Source organism: Mirounga angustirostris, unplaced genomic scaffold (assembly GCF_029215605.1).
Source record: "Mirounga angustirostris isolate CCGP_5_RB_7025 unplaced genomic scaffold, mMirAng1.0.hap1 SCAF_12, whole genome shotgun sequence".
Taxonomy (NCBI): Eukaryota; Metazoa; Chordata; class Mammalia; order Carnivora; family Phocidae; genus Mirounga; species Mirounga angustirostris.
The window spans coordinates 41884561-41902531 of NW_026991720.1; the positions used below are offsets into that span (position 1 = coordinate 41884561).

General features: G+C 32.7%; 1 protein-coding gene across 1 annotated transcript in view; it reads left to right on the plus strand.

Moving 5' to 3' along the window:
* The window catches only part of DPY19L2 (dpy-19 like 2), a 92738-nt gene that overhangs the window by 51150 nt on the left and 23617 nt on the right, over positions 1-17971 (plus strand). Inside the window, exons 12-14 of the mRNA XM_064575058.1 lie at positions 314-373; positions 5823-5903; positions 8059-8160. Of these exons, the coding sequence (XP_064431128.1) occupies positions 314-373; positions 5823-5903; positions 8059-8160 (243 nt within the window). The remainder of the gene's footprint in view (positions 1-313; positions 374-5822; positions 5904-8058; positions 8161-17971) is intronic.

Here is a 17971-nt window from a genome sequence, read left to right on the forward strand (position 1 = left end):
ACATATACCCTTGCATGCACACACCTCCCACATACCATCTACACCTTCAGAGGAGTGGCCTGCACTAGACATCCCAAGTAACTCCGTGAGGAATTAAGTTGATTCTAGAAGCAACTTTTTGGCACACAAAGCATTTAGCTCTCACTACAAGGAAATTTGCCAGGTCCAAATTTTGAAAAATCAAAAATTAAGAAGGAAAATGGGTGGTTACAGCCAAGATGGAAGCTGGTGACAGTGTAATTTTTGAAATGTATCATTCATATAAAATGTCAATTTTATTTAATTGTTTCATTTTATGTCATGTGCATTTTAGGTGATAATTCTAAAGAGAAATAAAATTCAAAGATTGGGAGTATCTGAACTCAACTTTTGGGTAAGGTTCAACATTTTTAACCATTTCTTCAAACTCTTTATTTCTATAAACTGAATATAGACAATATACTTTAAAAATTGAATGACTATGGCCAATAAATCTTACTAATACCTACTCACATAGGGTGAGAAATAGCCCTTAGCAACATCTACAAGTCATTATCAAGAAATGAGTTCATTTATTTCAGCACTTTGCTCATGCCTCTCTTTACTTTTCATCTTGCTGTACCCTTACTGCCTTGCTTTCTAAATTTTGAGTTTCTCTCTTTGGATTTACTAACCTTCTCTTCAAAATAACTCAGTCTGTAGTCCTGACCCCACTTTCCCTTTTTCTTTTCTCTACATCTGTCATCTATCTGTTCTTCTGCTTCCCACTTTAGACTATTATTTTTTTCTCTGTACCATTTTCCCTACAGTCTCCCAGCCCCTTCTTATTTCATCTCAGCCACTACCTAATCTATTTGACTTCTTCCCAAATATGCAAATGGATGGCCCATGTACCTCTATATTTGTGTGTTTTGTTTCCAAGTTAAATAAGTATATTATTAGGTAGGCACTGCAATTACTAATTCTCGTAATATTGGACAGATGACATGCCTTGTTTTTCTCTTGGTCTTTAATGTAGATGTATACCTGTTAAAAAAATAAAACCTATATTGAAGAGCTATGTGATTACATATGATATATTAATAGGGTAAAACTGAGACGTTATGGTAAGATCAGGTAGATTTCTTTTTTTTTTTTTTAAAGATTTATTTATTTATTTGAGAGAGCGAGAATGAGAGAGAGAGAGAGAGTACATGAGAGGGGGGAGGGTTAGAGGGAGAAGCAGGCTCCTCGCCAAGCAGGGAGCCTGATGCGGGACTCGATCCAGGGACTCCAGGATCATGACCTGAGCTGAAGGCAGTCGCTTAACCAACTGAGCCACCCAGGCGCCCCAGGTAGATTTCTATGCAGAATGCAAAAGAAGGAAATGGACAGAGTTGCCAGTTACTCACTGCTGGAGGCTTTCTCCCATCCCTAATGATGAAAATATAGGGATATTTGGGTACTTGAATTATTAGATGACATGCCCTTCTAATACATGATCTTTTTATGTCAGAAAAATTAGCAATTTTTTTTTAAAAGATTTTATTTATTTATTTGACAGAGAGAGACATAGCAAGAGCAGGAACACAAGCCGGGGGAGCGGGAGAGGGAGAAGCAGGCTTCCTGCAGAGCAGGGAGCCCGATGTGGGACTCGATCCCAGGACCCTGGGATCATGACCTGAGCCGAAGGCAGACGCTTAACGACTGAGCCACCCAGGCGCCCAAAATTAGCCATTTTTAAAGATTAAACCAAGAAATCAATGGAGAATTCAAAGATCTTCATTTAATAACTGAACTCAAAAGAAAGTCAAAATTTCCATTACAAACTATTGAAAAATGGAAACAAATAGAACAGCGTCCATGGACATTTAGGGAATTGTGTCAAAGCTGCACTAAGAAGAAAATTTATTGTCTTAAGTATTTACAATTTAGACTGGAAAGAGTAAAAATCAAGCTTTCCACTCAAGAATTTCAAAGAAAGAAAAATCCAAGCAGAAAAAAGTTGAGATATAATTAATGTTCAGCTTACATTTATATTTTGAAGTTGATATAATTGATATTGTCAGTCTTTTGCAAAAGGGAGAAACAAATCATGTTAGTCATCTAGACAATGCAAAGGATATTTTGCCTTTTTATGGCTTTTTTTTTTTTTTTTCATAAAAGAAAGGAAAAGCAAAGATGTTTTGTGAGCTAACACTTTTTTTTTATAACCCCCTCCGCCAAACCTTTTTTAATCCAAGTAATTCTCTCATGCCTGTGGAATAAAAATTATATTGCGTATCTTACTCTGTATGGTATTTAGAAACCAAAGATCTGAGTGCTGAGTGTTCTCATTGTTACCACTGTGTCCTTGCTTCTAGACCCATACATACAGATACATATACATACATACATCTAAATATTTGTATCATTGAAATTCCATAAGGAGAGGTAAAAGAGCGGGGCTGAAAAAATGTTGAATAAGTAATGGCTGAAGACTTCCCAAATTTGTAAAAGACATAAATCTACAGAGTCAAGAAACTGAGTGAATCCCAAGTAGGATAAACCCAACAAAATCCATACCAGGACACATGATAATTAAATTTCTGAAAACTAAAGACAAAAAAAAAATCTTAAAATCAGGCAGAGAGAAATGATGTGTTACCTATAAGGCAAAACTGATTTGGATTACAGTAACCTTCTCATCTGAAACTGTGGAGCCAGAAGGAGATGGCATAACATTTGTCAAATGCTGAAAGAATTGTCAACCACAAATTACACATCGAGTGAAAGTGTCTTTTAGGGGTAGGGGAAATAAAAGACATTCTCAGATGAAAGAAAACTAAAAAAATTTGTTGCTAGCAGAGCAACCCTTAAAGAATAGTTAATGGAAGTTCTTGAGCAGAAGGTAGATGACCAGAAGAAATCTTAGAACATTAGAAAGAAATAAAAAACAAAATAAAGGATACATAAAGGAGTAAATATAATAAACTCTTCTTGAGTATTTCCTTTCATGTGTTTTCTCTCGGTTTATTTTGTTACTCTTTAGCTAGATGTTTGAATCAAATTTTAACTTATTTTTTCTCTCATTTTTATTCATATGAGTTCTTGAGGCCATGGATTTTCTTCTGATCATTGTTTAAATGACTTTCTTCATTTCTAATACGTACTTTTCATTATCATATTTTTAAAAAATTTGTTTCTCTTTCACTTAAGACATGTTTAATAGAAACTTTGCTAATTTCCAAGAGGAAGGCTTTTTGGTTTTCTGACTTTGTTATTAATTTCTAGTTTTATTACCTCATGATGACAGAGGGTTGTTTGTAATATTTTTAGTTTATGTAACTCCTAGATGCTTTCTCTCTGACCTAGTAGATGATCATTTTTTGGTGAGTATTCTATGTTTGCTTGAGATGAAAGTGTATCCTTTATTAATGGGACATGTTTTGATAAATTTATCAACAAGATTTATTTTTAAATGTTCTGGTCTTTTATAGCTTTATGTATTATTTGCCCACTGACCTATCTTGTATTGAAAAAGTATACTTAAGTCTTTAGGTATTAGTGTGTTTCTATTTCTCCTTGTATGTCTAGTAACTTCTGCTTTATAAAGATGGTTGCAGTGCATAGATGTTCATACTTATTATATTTTCCTCATGAATTGTATCTCTTAATGTCAAAATACGTTTTATATCTAATGTTTGTTGGTGTGAACCTTAGTGATGACAGGATTATAAACTATGACTCCTTATTTGCTTTGGTCACTCTTGTCTTTGTCACCTTTTTAGATCTGTTTCAATACCTCTTCTCTGCACAGCACACAGCAGGTCTTGCTTTGTGAGAATTTAAAGATTTTTATTAATGTCATAAATGTTATGTATATTTTTATTGTATTTACTATTTCTACATATTTCATTACATGGTTCTCTTTTATTTTTAACTTTCTATATTCAGGAAGGTTGTTTCCTCAATTATTTCATACTTGAAACTGGTTTTCTATAATCTTTATACCTGAATGGCAGATGAGCTAGATATAAAGTTCCTGGTTCCCACTTTCTTGAGTGTCTTGAAAATGCTTCTACACCATTGACGTGCTTTTATGTTTCTTTTAACATGTATGATACAAACCAAATTCTCTTGCCCTTCTAAGTTATGTGGCCTTTGTGCCTAGAATTGTTAAGGAATTTTTCTTCATTTTTAAGTTTTACTAGGCTATGTCTTGAGGTAATTTACCATATTGGTCAATTTCCTCAGTACATGGTAAGTTCTTTCCAAATGTAAATTCAGGTCTTTTATGTCTAGGAAGTTTTCTTGGATTGTAGTTTTTCTTTTTCAGGTACTCTAATTATAAATATGTTGCCTGTCTTCTGTTTCTACCACTTTCTCTGATTCTTTAACTACCTTCTTTAATCTCATTTTTATTCTTCTGGGGTTTTTGTTGTTGTTTTGGTTTTCTCCTTTCTTTAATTTCTTTTCTATATTTAATAAGCACTCAATTTTTTTTCTGGTTTTGTCCATTTCTGTTCTTAGTTTTAAAAATTTTTGGTGTTTTTCTAATCTCTGAATGCTTATTTGAGCTTACTTAATTCAACTTTTACTTCTGCATTGTAGGTTTTTTCTGCTTTGTGAGATTTTTATTCATTAGAGCAGGATCATCAGCTGAAATGTTTGACTCTCATTTTTTTAAACTTCTTATAGAAGCTATATTATAGGTATTATAGACATCTTTCATCTAATTATTTTGTGGTTAGAGCAGATGTTTCCTAATCCAGGTGCAACCTCTTTTGTCAATGTAACAAGATGTGGTTTTATCAATTAATAATAATTTCCTTCATCATCTTTTGGTGACAGTAAGTAGTAATTGTTTGTTTTTTGTTTGGTCCTCATTTATTTTTCTGGATACTTAATTTTTCTTTCTTGCTTATTTCCTTTTCTACACATTCTCCTAGAGGGTTTCTCTCTTTTTTCTTTTCTCTTCCTCTCTTTCCAGGAGTAATACCTTTTTGGGATCAGAATTTTTTATACTGAACCCTTGAAGTCCCTGCTCTATAGCCCATTCTCCAATCTTCTCACCCATAAGGTGGACTTTCTTTTTCTGGAGTTATTTCAGCTCAGTTTGGGACCCCTCATTTCCCTCTCCCCTCTTCCACATGGTTTTGAGACTCCCCACATTCTCTACAAAGGCTTAGATCAGGCTTGAGGTTTAACTTTGCTGTATGTGTTGTTTCTTCCTTTTTACAGGTAATTTGAAGTTTGTACCATTACCTGTTTTTTATATTTGTGGTGGATTGTTCTACTTGATGGATAAGTGTGGAGAGATTTGGATTTAGGCCACTATAATTTTTCTCAGGTTATCTAGAAGTTCACATTTATGTTCTTTCTAATCAAGGTTAACCAAAAAAGAAATAAAAGACAAACAGAAGCCCCCATGTAGTTTTAGTTTCTATTTTTCTCTTTAAAATGAAAGCTTAAGTTTTCAGATTTTCCTTTCTTGAAGAGGGATTTATATAATTTTATTTCCAAAAGAGTGGTTGAAGAATTTTTTATAATTTAATTCTACTTTTTGAAAAAAGGACTTTTCAGCTAGGAAATAATATTTGGAAACAAGCATATAGCTCATTTTTTTACAGAAATTGAAAAGAAACAACTTTTAAAAAATTCCTTTAGAATTTGTAGAACTCTAGTGTTGTTATGTATTTTATAACAGTGTCATCTCTTTCAGTTCTTTGCCTTTAAACAAAATTTTCTAAAGGAATATTCTTTTTTAGACTTCATCATTAATATTCTTTACATGATTAAAAATTTCCTATACCATTTGTTGATATAATTGAATATTTTAACTGGGTAATTTTTAATTTTTATATTATAATTTTATTTTCTAGCTGATTCAAGGCTGTGCTTGGTTGTGTGGAACAATTATTTTGAAATTTCTGACATCTAAAATCTTAGGTGTTTCAGATCACGTAAGTACTTTCTAGTTAAAGCATAAAAATTTCTGCAAATATGTAGCTAGATGAAAACTTTGAAACCATCTATTTTTACCTATTTGTTCTATAGAGATTAAGTGCCTTCTTCAGAGTCCTAGGGGTAGTTATTGGCTGAGTCAATAATAAAACTGTGCAGTTCAATGATCTTTTCAACCCACTAAGAAAAAACTATCAATGAATGCTGACTTAGCCATCCAGGAAAAATATTAATAATATCTTAAGTAGTTATATGTTTGTATTTCAGTTAAAATACAAATAGGGGCATCTGGCTGGTTCAGTCAGTAGAGTGTGCGACTCTTGTTGGGGTTGTGGTTTCGAGCCCCATGTTGGGTGTGTAAATTACTTTAAAATCTTAAAAAATATTTATTTGTTTAAAATAATAAGTTATTTATTTATTGCAAATGTTAACATATAAGCAGGCTGTACTCAGCTTTGAAATATAAAACTCACAATCTCAATGTAGTTTTATATATGTATAATTACAGACTAAAATTAAGATGTGACTTGATATTTTTAAAACTTGTAAAAGGAAAATGGGAAATATTAAAAGTTCTCTATCTTTTCATCTTCTGGAAAATATATGGACCTACCCCTCATGTGTGGTGTGTGTTTGTTTTAAAGCCAGTGTCTTACCGAATAGCCTTTGTCTAAGCAGAAGTCCCTACTTAGCTAATCAGTTCAGGGGAACAGAAAACAGTGCAGGAATTTATTTTTGATTCTTGACACTTACTGTTTGGATAGAAGTGCACATGAATGTATCATATAATAACCTACTCTGAAATGTACTTCATATAGGACTATCCAATTAGAACCCTGTCTAATGCTGAAATTTCTTCAACTTTAACAAGGGATTATGATACTCTCTGGAAGGTCAAGTGCTTTCACTCTCCAAGAGAATTGAGCTTACATACATGTTGAGGTTAAATAAAATTTCAAAATGTAAGGATTTATTCACCATTTATTGCTAGCTCTGCATGATGATTGCTTAGGTTTATTTGTTGCTGCTGTTCTCTGGTATGTCTGACACATTTTCCTTTTTTCTTTCCCTTTTCTTAACTTTTCATTCTGTAGGGGCTGTACATTTTACGGTAAACTTTACTGAAGCCTTCTGATTCAATTATTTATCTGTTAATTTGGTCTGTGCTTTTCTTTTCTGCCTTGCTTCACATTGTCACCCAATTGATTACAAATCATACACACACACACATCCCTTTGGTGTACTCTTAAGTGACTTCCTGTATGTAACAGTTGTGAGAAAGACTTGAAATGAAAGTGGTTTGGTTAAATTATTATCAATCATCAGGCCTAGTCCAAATTAGAAAAATAAAGTCTAAATTATCCTTGCTATTGGTAGATAAGGGGAACCATAAATAAATGAAAACCACAGACAGTTGTTACATTTGATACAAAATAATTTTTGTTCCTGCAAAATAATTTGAATTAAGGTTTACATATCAAATATTTTCTTTTTTTGGCCTTCTGAGAATGCAGTGGAAAGATAATTATCTCACTGACATTAGGTAATAAGTATTCAGTAGAAAATACATTGAGTTTGGTTGGTGCTGTTTATTTCAAAGGCCTTGGAGATCAAGTAACTAAACCAAAGTAGTGTGCATAGTTGTTGTAATTCTTATGATGAGTAGCTCTTATGTTTAATGGCTTGAATGTATGTCTGAAAAATTCAACAAGCACCAAAAATTGGAATCAGTGTATGAGGCTTTGTGAAAATGACAACACATAGAAAATTTATTCATGATTTGCAGTGTGTAGTGAAAGGGTTAACATGAGATTGTTTCCTTCTTAATAAATGATGATGATAAAATCTCATGATTAACTGCATGGTGGTTTCTGCCCAGTGAATGTTGATCTTAGCTCACTCTTTATATTATCATCTTTATTTTTTCTGACTTCTTTCTTCTTTTCTTTTGATATTTCTCTTTGTTTTCAGTTTTCTTCATAATTCAGTGCATAGCAATGTATAGTTCACTGATTTTTCTTTAAATTTTCTTTGAGGGGCATCTATGTACCTTGGATTATCTCCTTTGTAGACTTTACTAATATAACAAATCAATTCTTATTGACCATAATTCTTAGTGTAATTTTAATTTGTTTTACTTTATTGTCTTCCCAGATTCGCCTGAGTGACCTTATAGCAGCCAGAATCCTAAGGTATACAGATTTTGATACCTTAATTTACACCTGTGCTCCTGAATTTGACTTCATGGAAAAAGCGGTATGAATATTTTTTTGATTTTTTCCTTCTCTATAGGTATGATGGTTTTTTGTTCTTGAGTTTCCTTTTAATCTGAAACTCACAATTTTTGTTCAGAGACACCCAACTTTATCATTTTTTTTACTATAACTTTTATTAATCATATAGCATTCCTCACCTGTTTTTTTAATGTGTAAAATCAATAAACAGTGACCTGTATCTTAAAGAGTTATTGATGATGATTAAATGAGATAATCCAGGAACAGTGCTGAAAATACTATTTGATCCACAGTGAATTACTATTATTATAATTCAATTACTTTTATTTTTTTTTAAGATTTTTTAATTTATTCACTTGAGAGAACAGAGCAAGCCAGAGCATGAGCGGGGGGCGGGTCAGAGGGAGAGGGAGAAACAGACTCCCACTGATCGTGGAGCACATGTGGGGCTTGATCCCAGGACCCTGGGATCATGACTGGAGCTGAAGGCAGACGCTTAACTAACTGAACCACCCAGGTGCCCCATACAGTTCAATTACTTTTAATAATCTAGGTCACTTAGAGGTATGGGACTGCTCAGGAAAAATAAATCCAAATTCTTGTTTTGGTTTTCAGAAACTTTAGTTTTATTTCACTTAACACTCCAAATATTGTAAAAAATTTTAACAAGATATTGCCAAGAAAGGTATACTACTACTAAGCATACATTATTCTCTTATCTATCCAACCAGTCATACATTCACTCAAAAACTATTATGACTACTATTTATTTATCTGTGTAGGACTGACTACAAAGAGGAAAATGTCTTGGTTCCTGCCTTCAAAAAGTACTTAATTTAGTGACATGGTTAATCACTTCAACCACAATAATGGGTCATGAGAATTATTTAGCTGCTGATGTCATTTTATTGCTTACTCATATTTACAGTAATTACATTGACTGGCTTTCTTCCTTGTTTTTTCTAGCTTCACCAATGAAAATAATGGAATTTTGCAGCCCAGGAAATGATAATATAGGGTCTGGGGATCAGTAAACATAAAATTTAAGAATTAATATTATGTAAATAACAAAGATAAAACCAAAAGAAAGGAAAAAATAATAGACATAACTTATTTTTGGTTTAATGGCTTTTACTGTTAAAATCTTTGGTACATTTGTATAACTTTTTATAATTTTCATTCTTATAGTAGAAGATGAAGGTTGATAAATACATATAATGTTAATGACAAAAACATTTTTACCTTTAAGAAATTTCATTGTGATAGTCAATTTGACATAGATTTTTACTCATTTAATGTAAAATTTAATAACAAATGGCTATTTTGAAATAATTTGCTTTATTTCAGACTCCATTGAGATACACAAAGACATTATTGCTTCCAGTTGTTATGATGATTACTTATTTTATCTTTAAAAAGGTATTTTTAAAATATTTTATCATTTGCTTTTGGGTTCAAGATAAGGACTAAAGTGGATTAATGCTAATAGCTCGGAATTCCATTTTATTTTTAGGATGATCCCATGCTCCCTAAAAAAATTTCTTATTCAGATCTCTCTTTATTTAGTATTACATGGGTTTTTTAGAAAGCCTCATCAGAAAGGATATTCTTATTCTTTCAAAAGAAATTTATTAGTTACCCACTATGTACCATGAACTACATTCACAGTGTTAGTCCACTGGGGCAAATAAAACAGGCCTGCTCCTATCTTGGAACTTACAGTCTCAGTGGGGGTGCAAGGGCATTAAGCAAATGATCACACAAACGACTAAAGAATTAAAATTGTCATAGGTGTTGTGAAAGGAAAACAGCAGTTCGGTATCTTCTAAATATAAAGGACATTCAAGGAAGTCTTGATCCATTTTAAGACATGCACAGGAGAAATCTGTATAGATATTCTTTAAAACATTGTCTATGTATTCATTATTTTCGCAACGAAAGAAAATATTATTATGAGAGAAAGAATAACGTTCTAAAATACCTCTGGCAGGTTTTCTTGGTCTGGGAGTGGTGTATCTGAAAGCCTAGCTAAAGACACTGGGTCTTAGTTTTTAGCATTTTTGAACTATATATTGTTTAAGTCAGTATGTATTTATTTTATACCTTCAAGTAGATAACAATAACATTTCTCTACTACTCTACCAGGTGTGATCCTGTTGAAACTAGTTTTCTTTATTTAAAGTCAAATTGCATATCTTCTCTGTATAGTTCCAGCTCCTACATTTCTCATTCCTGTGTTTGCACATAAAATGTGAATAATTTATGAGTGGGAAAGGCATCTGCCTCTACATCTCTGTGGTTTTTCCCTTGATCCAGTCCCCTAGGGACCACTTGGAAAGAGAACAGAGGTAGTAAGAAGGAATGGGTCAACTACACCCAGTGTCCCCTCGGCTCCACCTAGCTCTCCACTAGCCTCTTTCTATTCCATTATGACAAATGGTGCTATTCTTTAAGGCTCCACTTAGAGGAGCTAATGCAGGAATTAACTCCAGTGGGGAGATAGCGAACATGGGAGAAGGTGATAGCTAGATCTACTATTACTATTTTTTTTTTTAATTAAGATCCACGACTCATAAACATAGTACTAGTCCCCCAAACACACCACAGCTCAAACCATGCATATGCATTAACAGGCATTTTTGTGCATTTGCTGCGTGTGTACACACATGTGTGCACACAGACATGTCCCCATCCCTGCAGCTATTAAAGCTTAACACCTTTCTGTCTCCATATAAACCCCTTCTCTTTATTTGTCTCATTGTGGCTTATTTTTTTTACCTCAAGAATACTTCTGATATTCATTTACTTTTTCACTTGTGTGAAATCGCTTCTGGGAAGAAAGAAGAAAAGCATATTGAATGATTTTTCTGTGAAATTACTGTATCTTAAACTCCTATAAGTGCATATATTCTATTAACTAAACCCCTAAATAGGCTTTTTGCTTGCCTAAGTGATCAGAATCTCATGTGTGTCACTTGAAACATTCATCCATAAAAAATGCTCTTGAATGAATGAGAGAAATTAAAAATTCTAAACTTAGATTTCATTTTAAAATTCAAGTTTTACTATGTATTTTTTCATTGTTTATCTCTAAGTTATAAACCACCTATTGTGCACAGTGTAAAACTTGAAGTTCCCTGTAAATGTTTTACTCTGCCTTTAAGTTGCCTAGGATTGAAGCTAAAGACTCTTTGGCCCAGTTAAGCCCCCACATTCCCCTTCACTCCTCCCTCTGTCCCTCCCTCACCATCATGTGGTACATTGTGGTAAGTGCTCTTTGACCTTCTGTAGGGGTTATTTCTGGCTGAGATAGATCAGGGAAGAAGATATGCCAGAGCTAATTTTATAATAATCAGAAGCTTTAGTGAAGCAGGAATATAAATGGCGTGGGTGGGAGGATGGGGGCGGGTGGGGCGAGGGAGAGTTGGGGGGAAGGAGAGAGAGATTTCTACTTTGCTTGGAAGGTTAAGATAAAATAGTCTCTGAAAGTACATGGAAGAAGCTGCCTCCTTGGTGGAAACCAATTCCCCACTTTCAGCCCACTTCCCTCCCAGTAAAATAGAAACTTCAACTCTAATAAGGAGTTGCCCACATGTAAGAGCTTAGAATTTTAGAGTTGAAATGGACCTTAAAGGTTAAAGAGGGCACGTATTGAATGGAGCACTGGGTGTTATACGCAAACAATGAATCATGGAACACTACATCAAAAACTAATAATGTAATGTATGCTGATTAACATAATAACATAAAAAAAACTGTACAAAAAAAAAGATTTACCCCAATACCCTTTTCTTTCTTTCTTTCTTTCTTTCTTTTTTAATAAAAGAGGAATTTTAGAACTTCAAGAAAATATTTGCCTGAGGCAGAGATGGGATTAAAGTGTTACTGAGGACTCACTTTAACAATAAAAACACTTCTTTCTAGTGAGGGTGTTTATGTTAATGAATCAGAGCATGTTAAATATCACATAATTCCTTAGAAAAGCTTAATTTATTCTATTCACAGGTTTATCGTGATATTTTATATGTCTTATCTGCAAACACTTATCTAAGGTAATTATATCATAATTGTTTTTAAATCATAGTATATTCAGTTAATAAATAACTACTGTAATATCAAATGAATGTGTATTAAACCAGCATTTTGATTAAGAAAAGAGACATGAACCAATCTTAGATGTTCTCTTTAAAAAAAAAGAATGTATTATTCTTAGATATCTCTTTTATGTGTTTGGACTTGTTTTGGAGATATTTCTATTTGAATTAACTCAAAGTTCAAATCAATTTAGTTTAATTTTAATATATGACTAGAATTTAAAGTCCATAAACAGAAGTAAGCTAAAGTTTTGTTTTGGCAATTCTTTTTTTTAACTTTCAGAGAAAATATAATTATTTTTCTGTGTATTCATGAAATAGTTTTTCTGCCATTTTTGTTAAAACCATTTGTTGTATCACATTTTTTTGGTGGTTTAAGTGAAGTCACTAACTTCACTGGCATAAATTATGTGAGAAAAACATGAATCACATATTGCTAGAGGACTTGAGAGATTGTGAAGAAAACTTCCTTATGAGGAAAATCTTAAATTACATTTTATACTTGTAGATACATGATTAAATTTGATGTATTAATGAAGTTTATTTTTTAGGACAGTTTCAGATTTACAGAATAATTGTGAAGATAGTACAGAGAGATTCCATGAGCCCCATACTCCATGCTTATATTTTCAGTAAACAGTTTCATATGGTTGTCAGAAGGGCTTAAATGAACTTTATGGTTGAAATGGTTAAATCTTATTTGTGGAAATCCAAATCAAAGGGCTTAATAGACCCACTCTACTTTGTTCTGGTCAGATGGAGCCCAGAGGAAAATGCCTTGACATTGTAAAAGGAGTGTTTTTAGAGCTCTGAGAATTATTCACATAAGGAATGCATGAAGGCACCTGGGATATTTAACTGAATAATAGAAGATTGAGAAGTACATGCCAGCTGTCTTCAAATATTTGAGAGGGTACAGTGTAGAAGAGGACAAACTCAAGGGGACCAAAGGGTGGAAGATATTTAGCTCAAAATAAGGAAGTGATTACATTCCTAAAAGTGATAGCCTTGTGTGTGTGTGTGTAGAGGAGTTTTTTAAATTACAAAATAATACATGCATATAGTAATGCATACAGATGAAATAATATTTCAAGAAAAGAGGGAGTGTTTCTCTCCCTTAGACTCCTCACTGGTGCTGATGGTAAATTGTTTGTATGTATCGTTCTAGAAAACATTTCCAAAAACACAATATTTTTATTAAAAAAATAGAATAAGTCTTATTATGTAATTTTTTATTCTTATTTAGTAGCATATCTTGGGTGTCTGCCTAGATCTTCCTCATACTTTGTAGTGGTCTCCACATTTTATTGTTCATCATATAATGAGTGATTACTAAGTATTTAGCCATTCCCACAGCGATGGGGGTTAAGATTATATTTATCTTTTTGTCATAACAACCAGTGCTAAGAGTAATGAACATATCTGTACATATTTCTTTGCATACTTATTTTAGTGTTCAAAATATTTGAAATGGGACTGCTAGATCATAATATGAATATTTATAATTTGATAAATACTGAGAACTTATGCTGAGAGTGTGAACACCAGTATTATCAAACTTTAACATTTTCTTTCTGACAGGTTAAAAAAAAGGAACTCATTTTATCAGTCTTCACCAGTGAAGTTTTACATCTTCCAAATGTGTGTGACATATTTACATTTCTGGACCATTTGAAAATTGATGTGTGGGATTTTTTAAATTATGGACAGTAACCTTTTGCCTATTACATGTATATAACATTTCTTCTAGGATATCAGTTTATAGTTTATTAATGGTTTTTGACAGAAGTTTAAAATTTCTATACAGTCACAACTATACATTTTCTGTGTTAATTTATTGCTTAGAAACACCCACATCAAAATCATTAAATTATTTCCAAATATTTTCTTTCATAATTTTCATTTTTTGCCAAATAAGAATATATTTAAAGCATACAACACAATGATTTGATATATATATTTATACACATTATGAAATGATTACCACAATCAAGTTAATTAACACATCTAACACATCCATCACCTCAAAGTTACCTTTCTGTGTGTGAGAACACTTAAGATCTACACTCTTAGCAAACTTTATATAATATGGTATTATTAACTGTAGTCACTATGCTGTACATTAGTTTCTCAGAACTTCTTCATCTTATAACTAAAAGTTTGTACCCTTTGATGAACATCACCCCTGTTAGCCCCCATTATGCACCCACAGCAACCATAATTCTTTTCTGAGTTTGACTTTTTTCTCTTTTATAGATTCCACATATAAGTGATACCATAAAGTATTTGTCTTTCTTTGGCCTATTTCACATAGCATAATGCCGTCCAGGTTTATCCATGTTATCACAAATGGCAGGATTTCCTTCTTTTTTTATGACTGAATAATATTCCATTGCTTATATGTATATACCACATATTCTTTATCCATTTGTCCATCAACAGACACTTACGTTGTTTCTATATCTTGGCTATTGTGAATAATGCATCAATGAACATGGAAGTGCAGATATCACTTCAAAATATGGGTTTTGATTCTTTTGGATATATTCCCAAGAGTAGGATAGCTGGATCATATGGTAGTTCTATTTTTAATTTGAGGAACCTCCATACTGTTTTCCATAATGGCTGTACCAGTTTACTTTCCTACCAACTATGCACAAGGGTTCCCTTTTCTCTACATCCTCATCAACATTTGTCTTTTGTCTTTTTGATAATAGCCGTTCTAAAAGGAGTGAGGTGATATCTCATTGTGGTTTTGAATTGCATTTCTTTATTAGTGATATTGAGTACATTTGCATTTTTCCTGTTCTTCTTTGGATAAATGTCTCTTCAAGTCCTTTGCCCATTTTTAAATCAGATTATTTATTTTTTTTGCCATTGAGTTGTATGAGTTCCTTATTTACTTCAGATATTAACCCCTTATCAGATACAGAGTTTGCACATATTTTCTCCCATTCCATAGGTTGCCTTTTCATTTTGTTGATTGTTTCCTTTGCTGTGCAGAAACTTTTTAGGTGATGTCATCCCACTTGTTTATTTTTGCTTTTGTTGCTGGTGCTTTTGGTGTCAGATTCAAAAAATCATTGCTAAGACCCCTGTCAAAGAACTTTTCCCCTGTTTTTTTTTCTCATTGGAACTTTAAGGTTTTAGGTATTACTTTTAAGCCTTTCATCCACTGCAGCTTAATCTTCGTGACTGGTATAAGATAGGAGTTTAATTTCATGGTTTTGCATGTGAATATCCAGTTTTCCAACCATCATTTATTGAAAACACTATCCTTTACCCATTGTGTGTTGGTGCCCCTATCAAAGATGAATTGACCATATATACATGGGTTTATTGTTGGGTTCTCTATTCTGTTCCATTGTTCTCTATTCTGTTCCATTGTTCCATTCTCTATTCTGTTCCATTTTTATTCTTGTACCATACTGTTTTGATTACTGTAGCTTTGTGATACAGTTTGAAATCAGGAAGTGTAATACCTATAGCTCTGTTCTGCTTTCCCAAGATTTTCTTGGAACTTCAGGGTCTTTGGTGGTTCCATATGAATTTTAGGATTGTTCTTTTTATATCTGTGAAAAATGTCATTGGAATTTTGATAGGGATTGCACTGAATCTCTAGATTGCTTTGGGTAGTTATGGATATTTTAAATAATGTCTTCCAAACCAAGAACATAGAATATCTTTCTATTTATTTGTGTTGTCTTCAGTTTCTTTCATCAGTGTCTCTCAGTTTTCAGTGTAGAGGTCTGTCTTCTCCTTGGTAAAATGTATTCCTAAGTGCTTTTTTTTTTTTTTTTGATGCTATTATAAATGAGATTGTTTTCTAAATTATCTGTTCAGATAGTTCATTGTGATTGTGTGGAAATGCAACTGATTTTTGTGTGTTGATTTTGTATTCTACAACTTTATTCATTTATTAGTTTTAACAATTTTTTGATGGAGTCTTTAGGGTTTTCTGCATATAAGATCATGTCATATGCAAACATAGATAGTTTTACTTCTACCTTTATTATTTTTTAAATTTCTTTTTCTTGCCTAATTGAATGGATTAGGACTTCCAGTACAATGCTGGAGAGAAATGGTAAGAGTGGGCATCCTTGTCTTGTTCCTGATCTTAGAAGAATAGCTTTGAGATTTTTCAACATTGAGTATGAGGTTAATTTTGGGCTTGTCATACATGCCTTTATTATGTTGAGGTACATTCCTTTTGTACCTAATTTGTTAAAAGTTCTTCTCATGGAGGGGTTTTGAATTTTGTCAAATGCTTTTTCTGTGTCTACTGAGATGATCATACGGTTTTTATCCTTCATTCTGTTAATGTGGCATATCACATTTATTGATTTGTGTATATTGAACTAGCCTAGCATTGCAAAGATAAAAATCCCACCTGCTCATGTTACACGATCCTTTTAAGGCAAATCGCGTTGAATTTGGTTTCTAGTATTTGTTGAGGTTTTTTGCATCTAATTTCATCAGGAATATTGGCCTACAATATTCTTTTCTTTTATCATCCTCATCTTCAGTATGAGGGTAATGCTAACCTTGTAAAATGAGATAAAACATGTCCTTTCCTCTTAAATCTTCTGGAAAAATTTGTGAAAGATTAGCATTAATTCTTGTTTAAATGTTTGGTAGAATTCTCTAGTGAAGCCATCTGGTCTTCCTTTTTTTTTTTTTTTTTTTTTTAGATTTTTGATTACTGATTCAATCTCCTTACTAGTTTTTTTTTTTTTTTTTTAAGATTTTATTTATTTTTGAGAGATAGGGTGGGGGTGGCAGGGGGCGAGGAGCAGAGGGAGAGGGACAAGCCGACTTCACGCTGAATGCAGAGCCTGATGTGGGGCTCAATTCCACGACCTGAGATCTTGACCTGAGCCAAAATCAAGTGTCGGACACTTAACCCACTGAGCCACCCAAGTGCACCTCCTTACTAGTTTTAAGTCTATTCAGATTTTCTATTTCTTCGTGATTCAGTCTTGGTAGGTTGTATGTTTCTAGGAATATGTCCTTTTTTCAGGGTATCCAGTTGTTGGTGTATAATTTTCATAGCAGTCTCTTATGACCCTTTGTATTTTTGTGGTATCAATTTTAATGTTCCCTCTTTCATTTATGATTTTATTTATTTAAATCTGTTTTTCTTAGTCTAACTAAAGGCTTATCAATTTTGTTTATCTTTTCAAAAAACCAGCTCTTAGTTTCATTTATGTTTTCTATTGTTTCTTGTCTCTGTTTCATTTATTTATCTTACAATCTTTGTTTCTTCTTTCCTTTTACTAATGTTGGGCTTAGTTTGTTGTTCTTCCGGTTCCTTGAAGTGTATCGTTGTTTATTTGAAATCTTTTTTTCTTAATGTAAGCATTTATCACATAAAATCCCCTCTTAGAACTTTTGCCGCATCCCGTAAGTTTTGGTATGTTGTGTTTTTATTTTCATTTGTTTCAAAGTGTTTTTTATTTTCTTTTGATTTCTTCTTTGACCATGTATTTGTGAATTTTCTCTCTTTCCTACTATTATTGATTTCTAATGTCATACTGTTGTGGTCAGAAAAGATACTTGATATGATTTCAGTCTTAAATTTGTTGACTTGTTTTGTGACCTAACATAGGATCTATTGTAGAGAATGTTCTGTGTGCATTTGAGGAGAATGTGTATTCTCCTGCTGTTGGATGGAATGCTGTATATTGCATTTTTCATTTTTATTCATTGTATTCTTTACCTCTAGATGTTTCTCGTTCT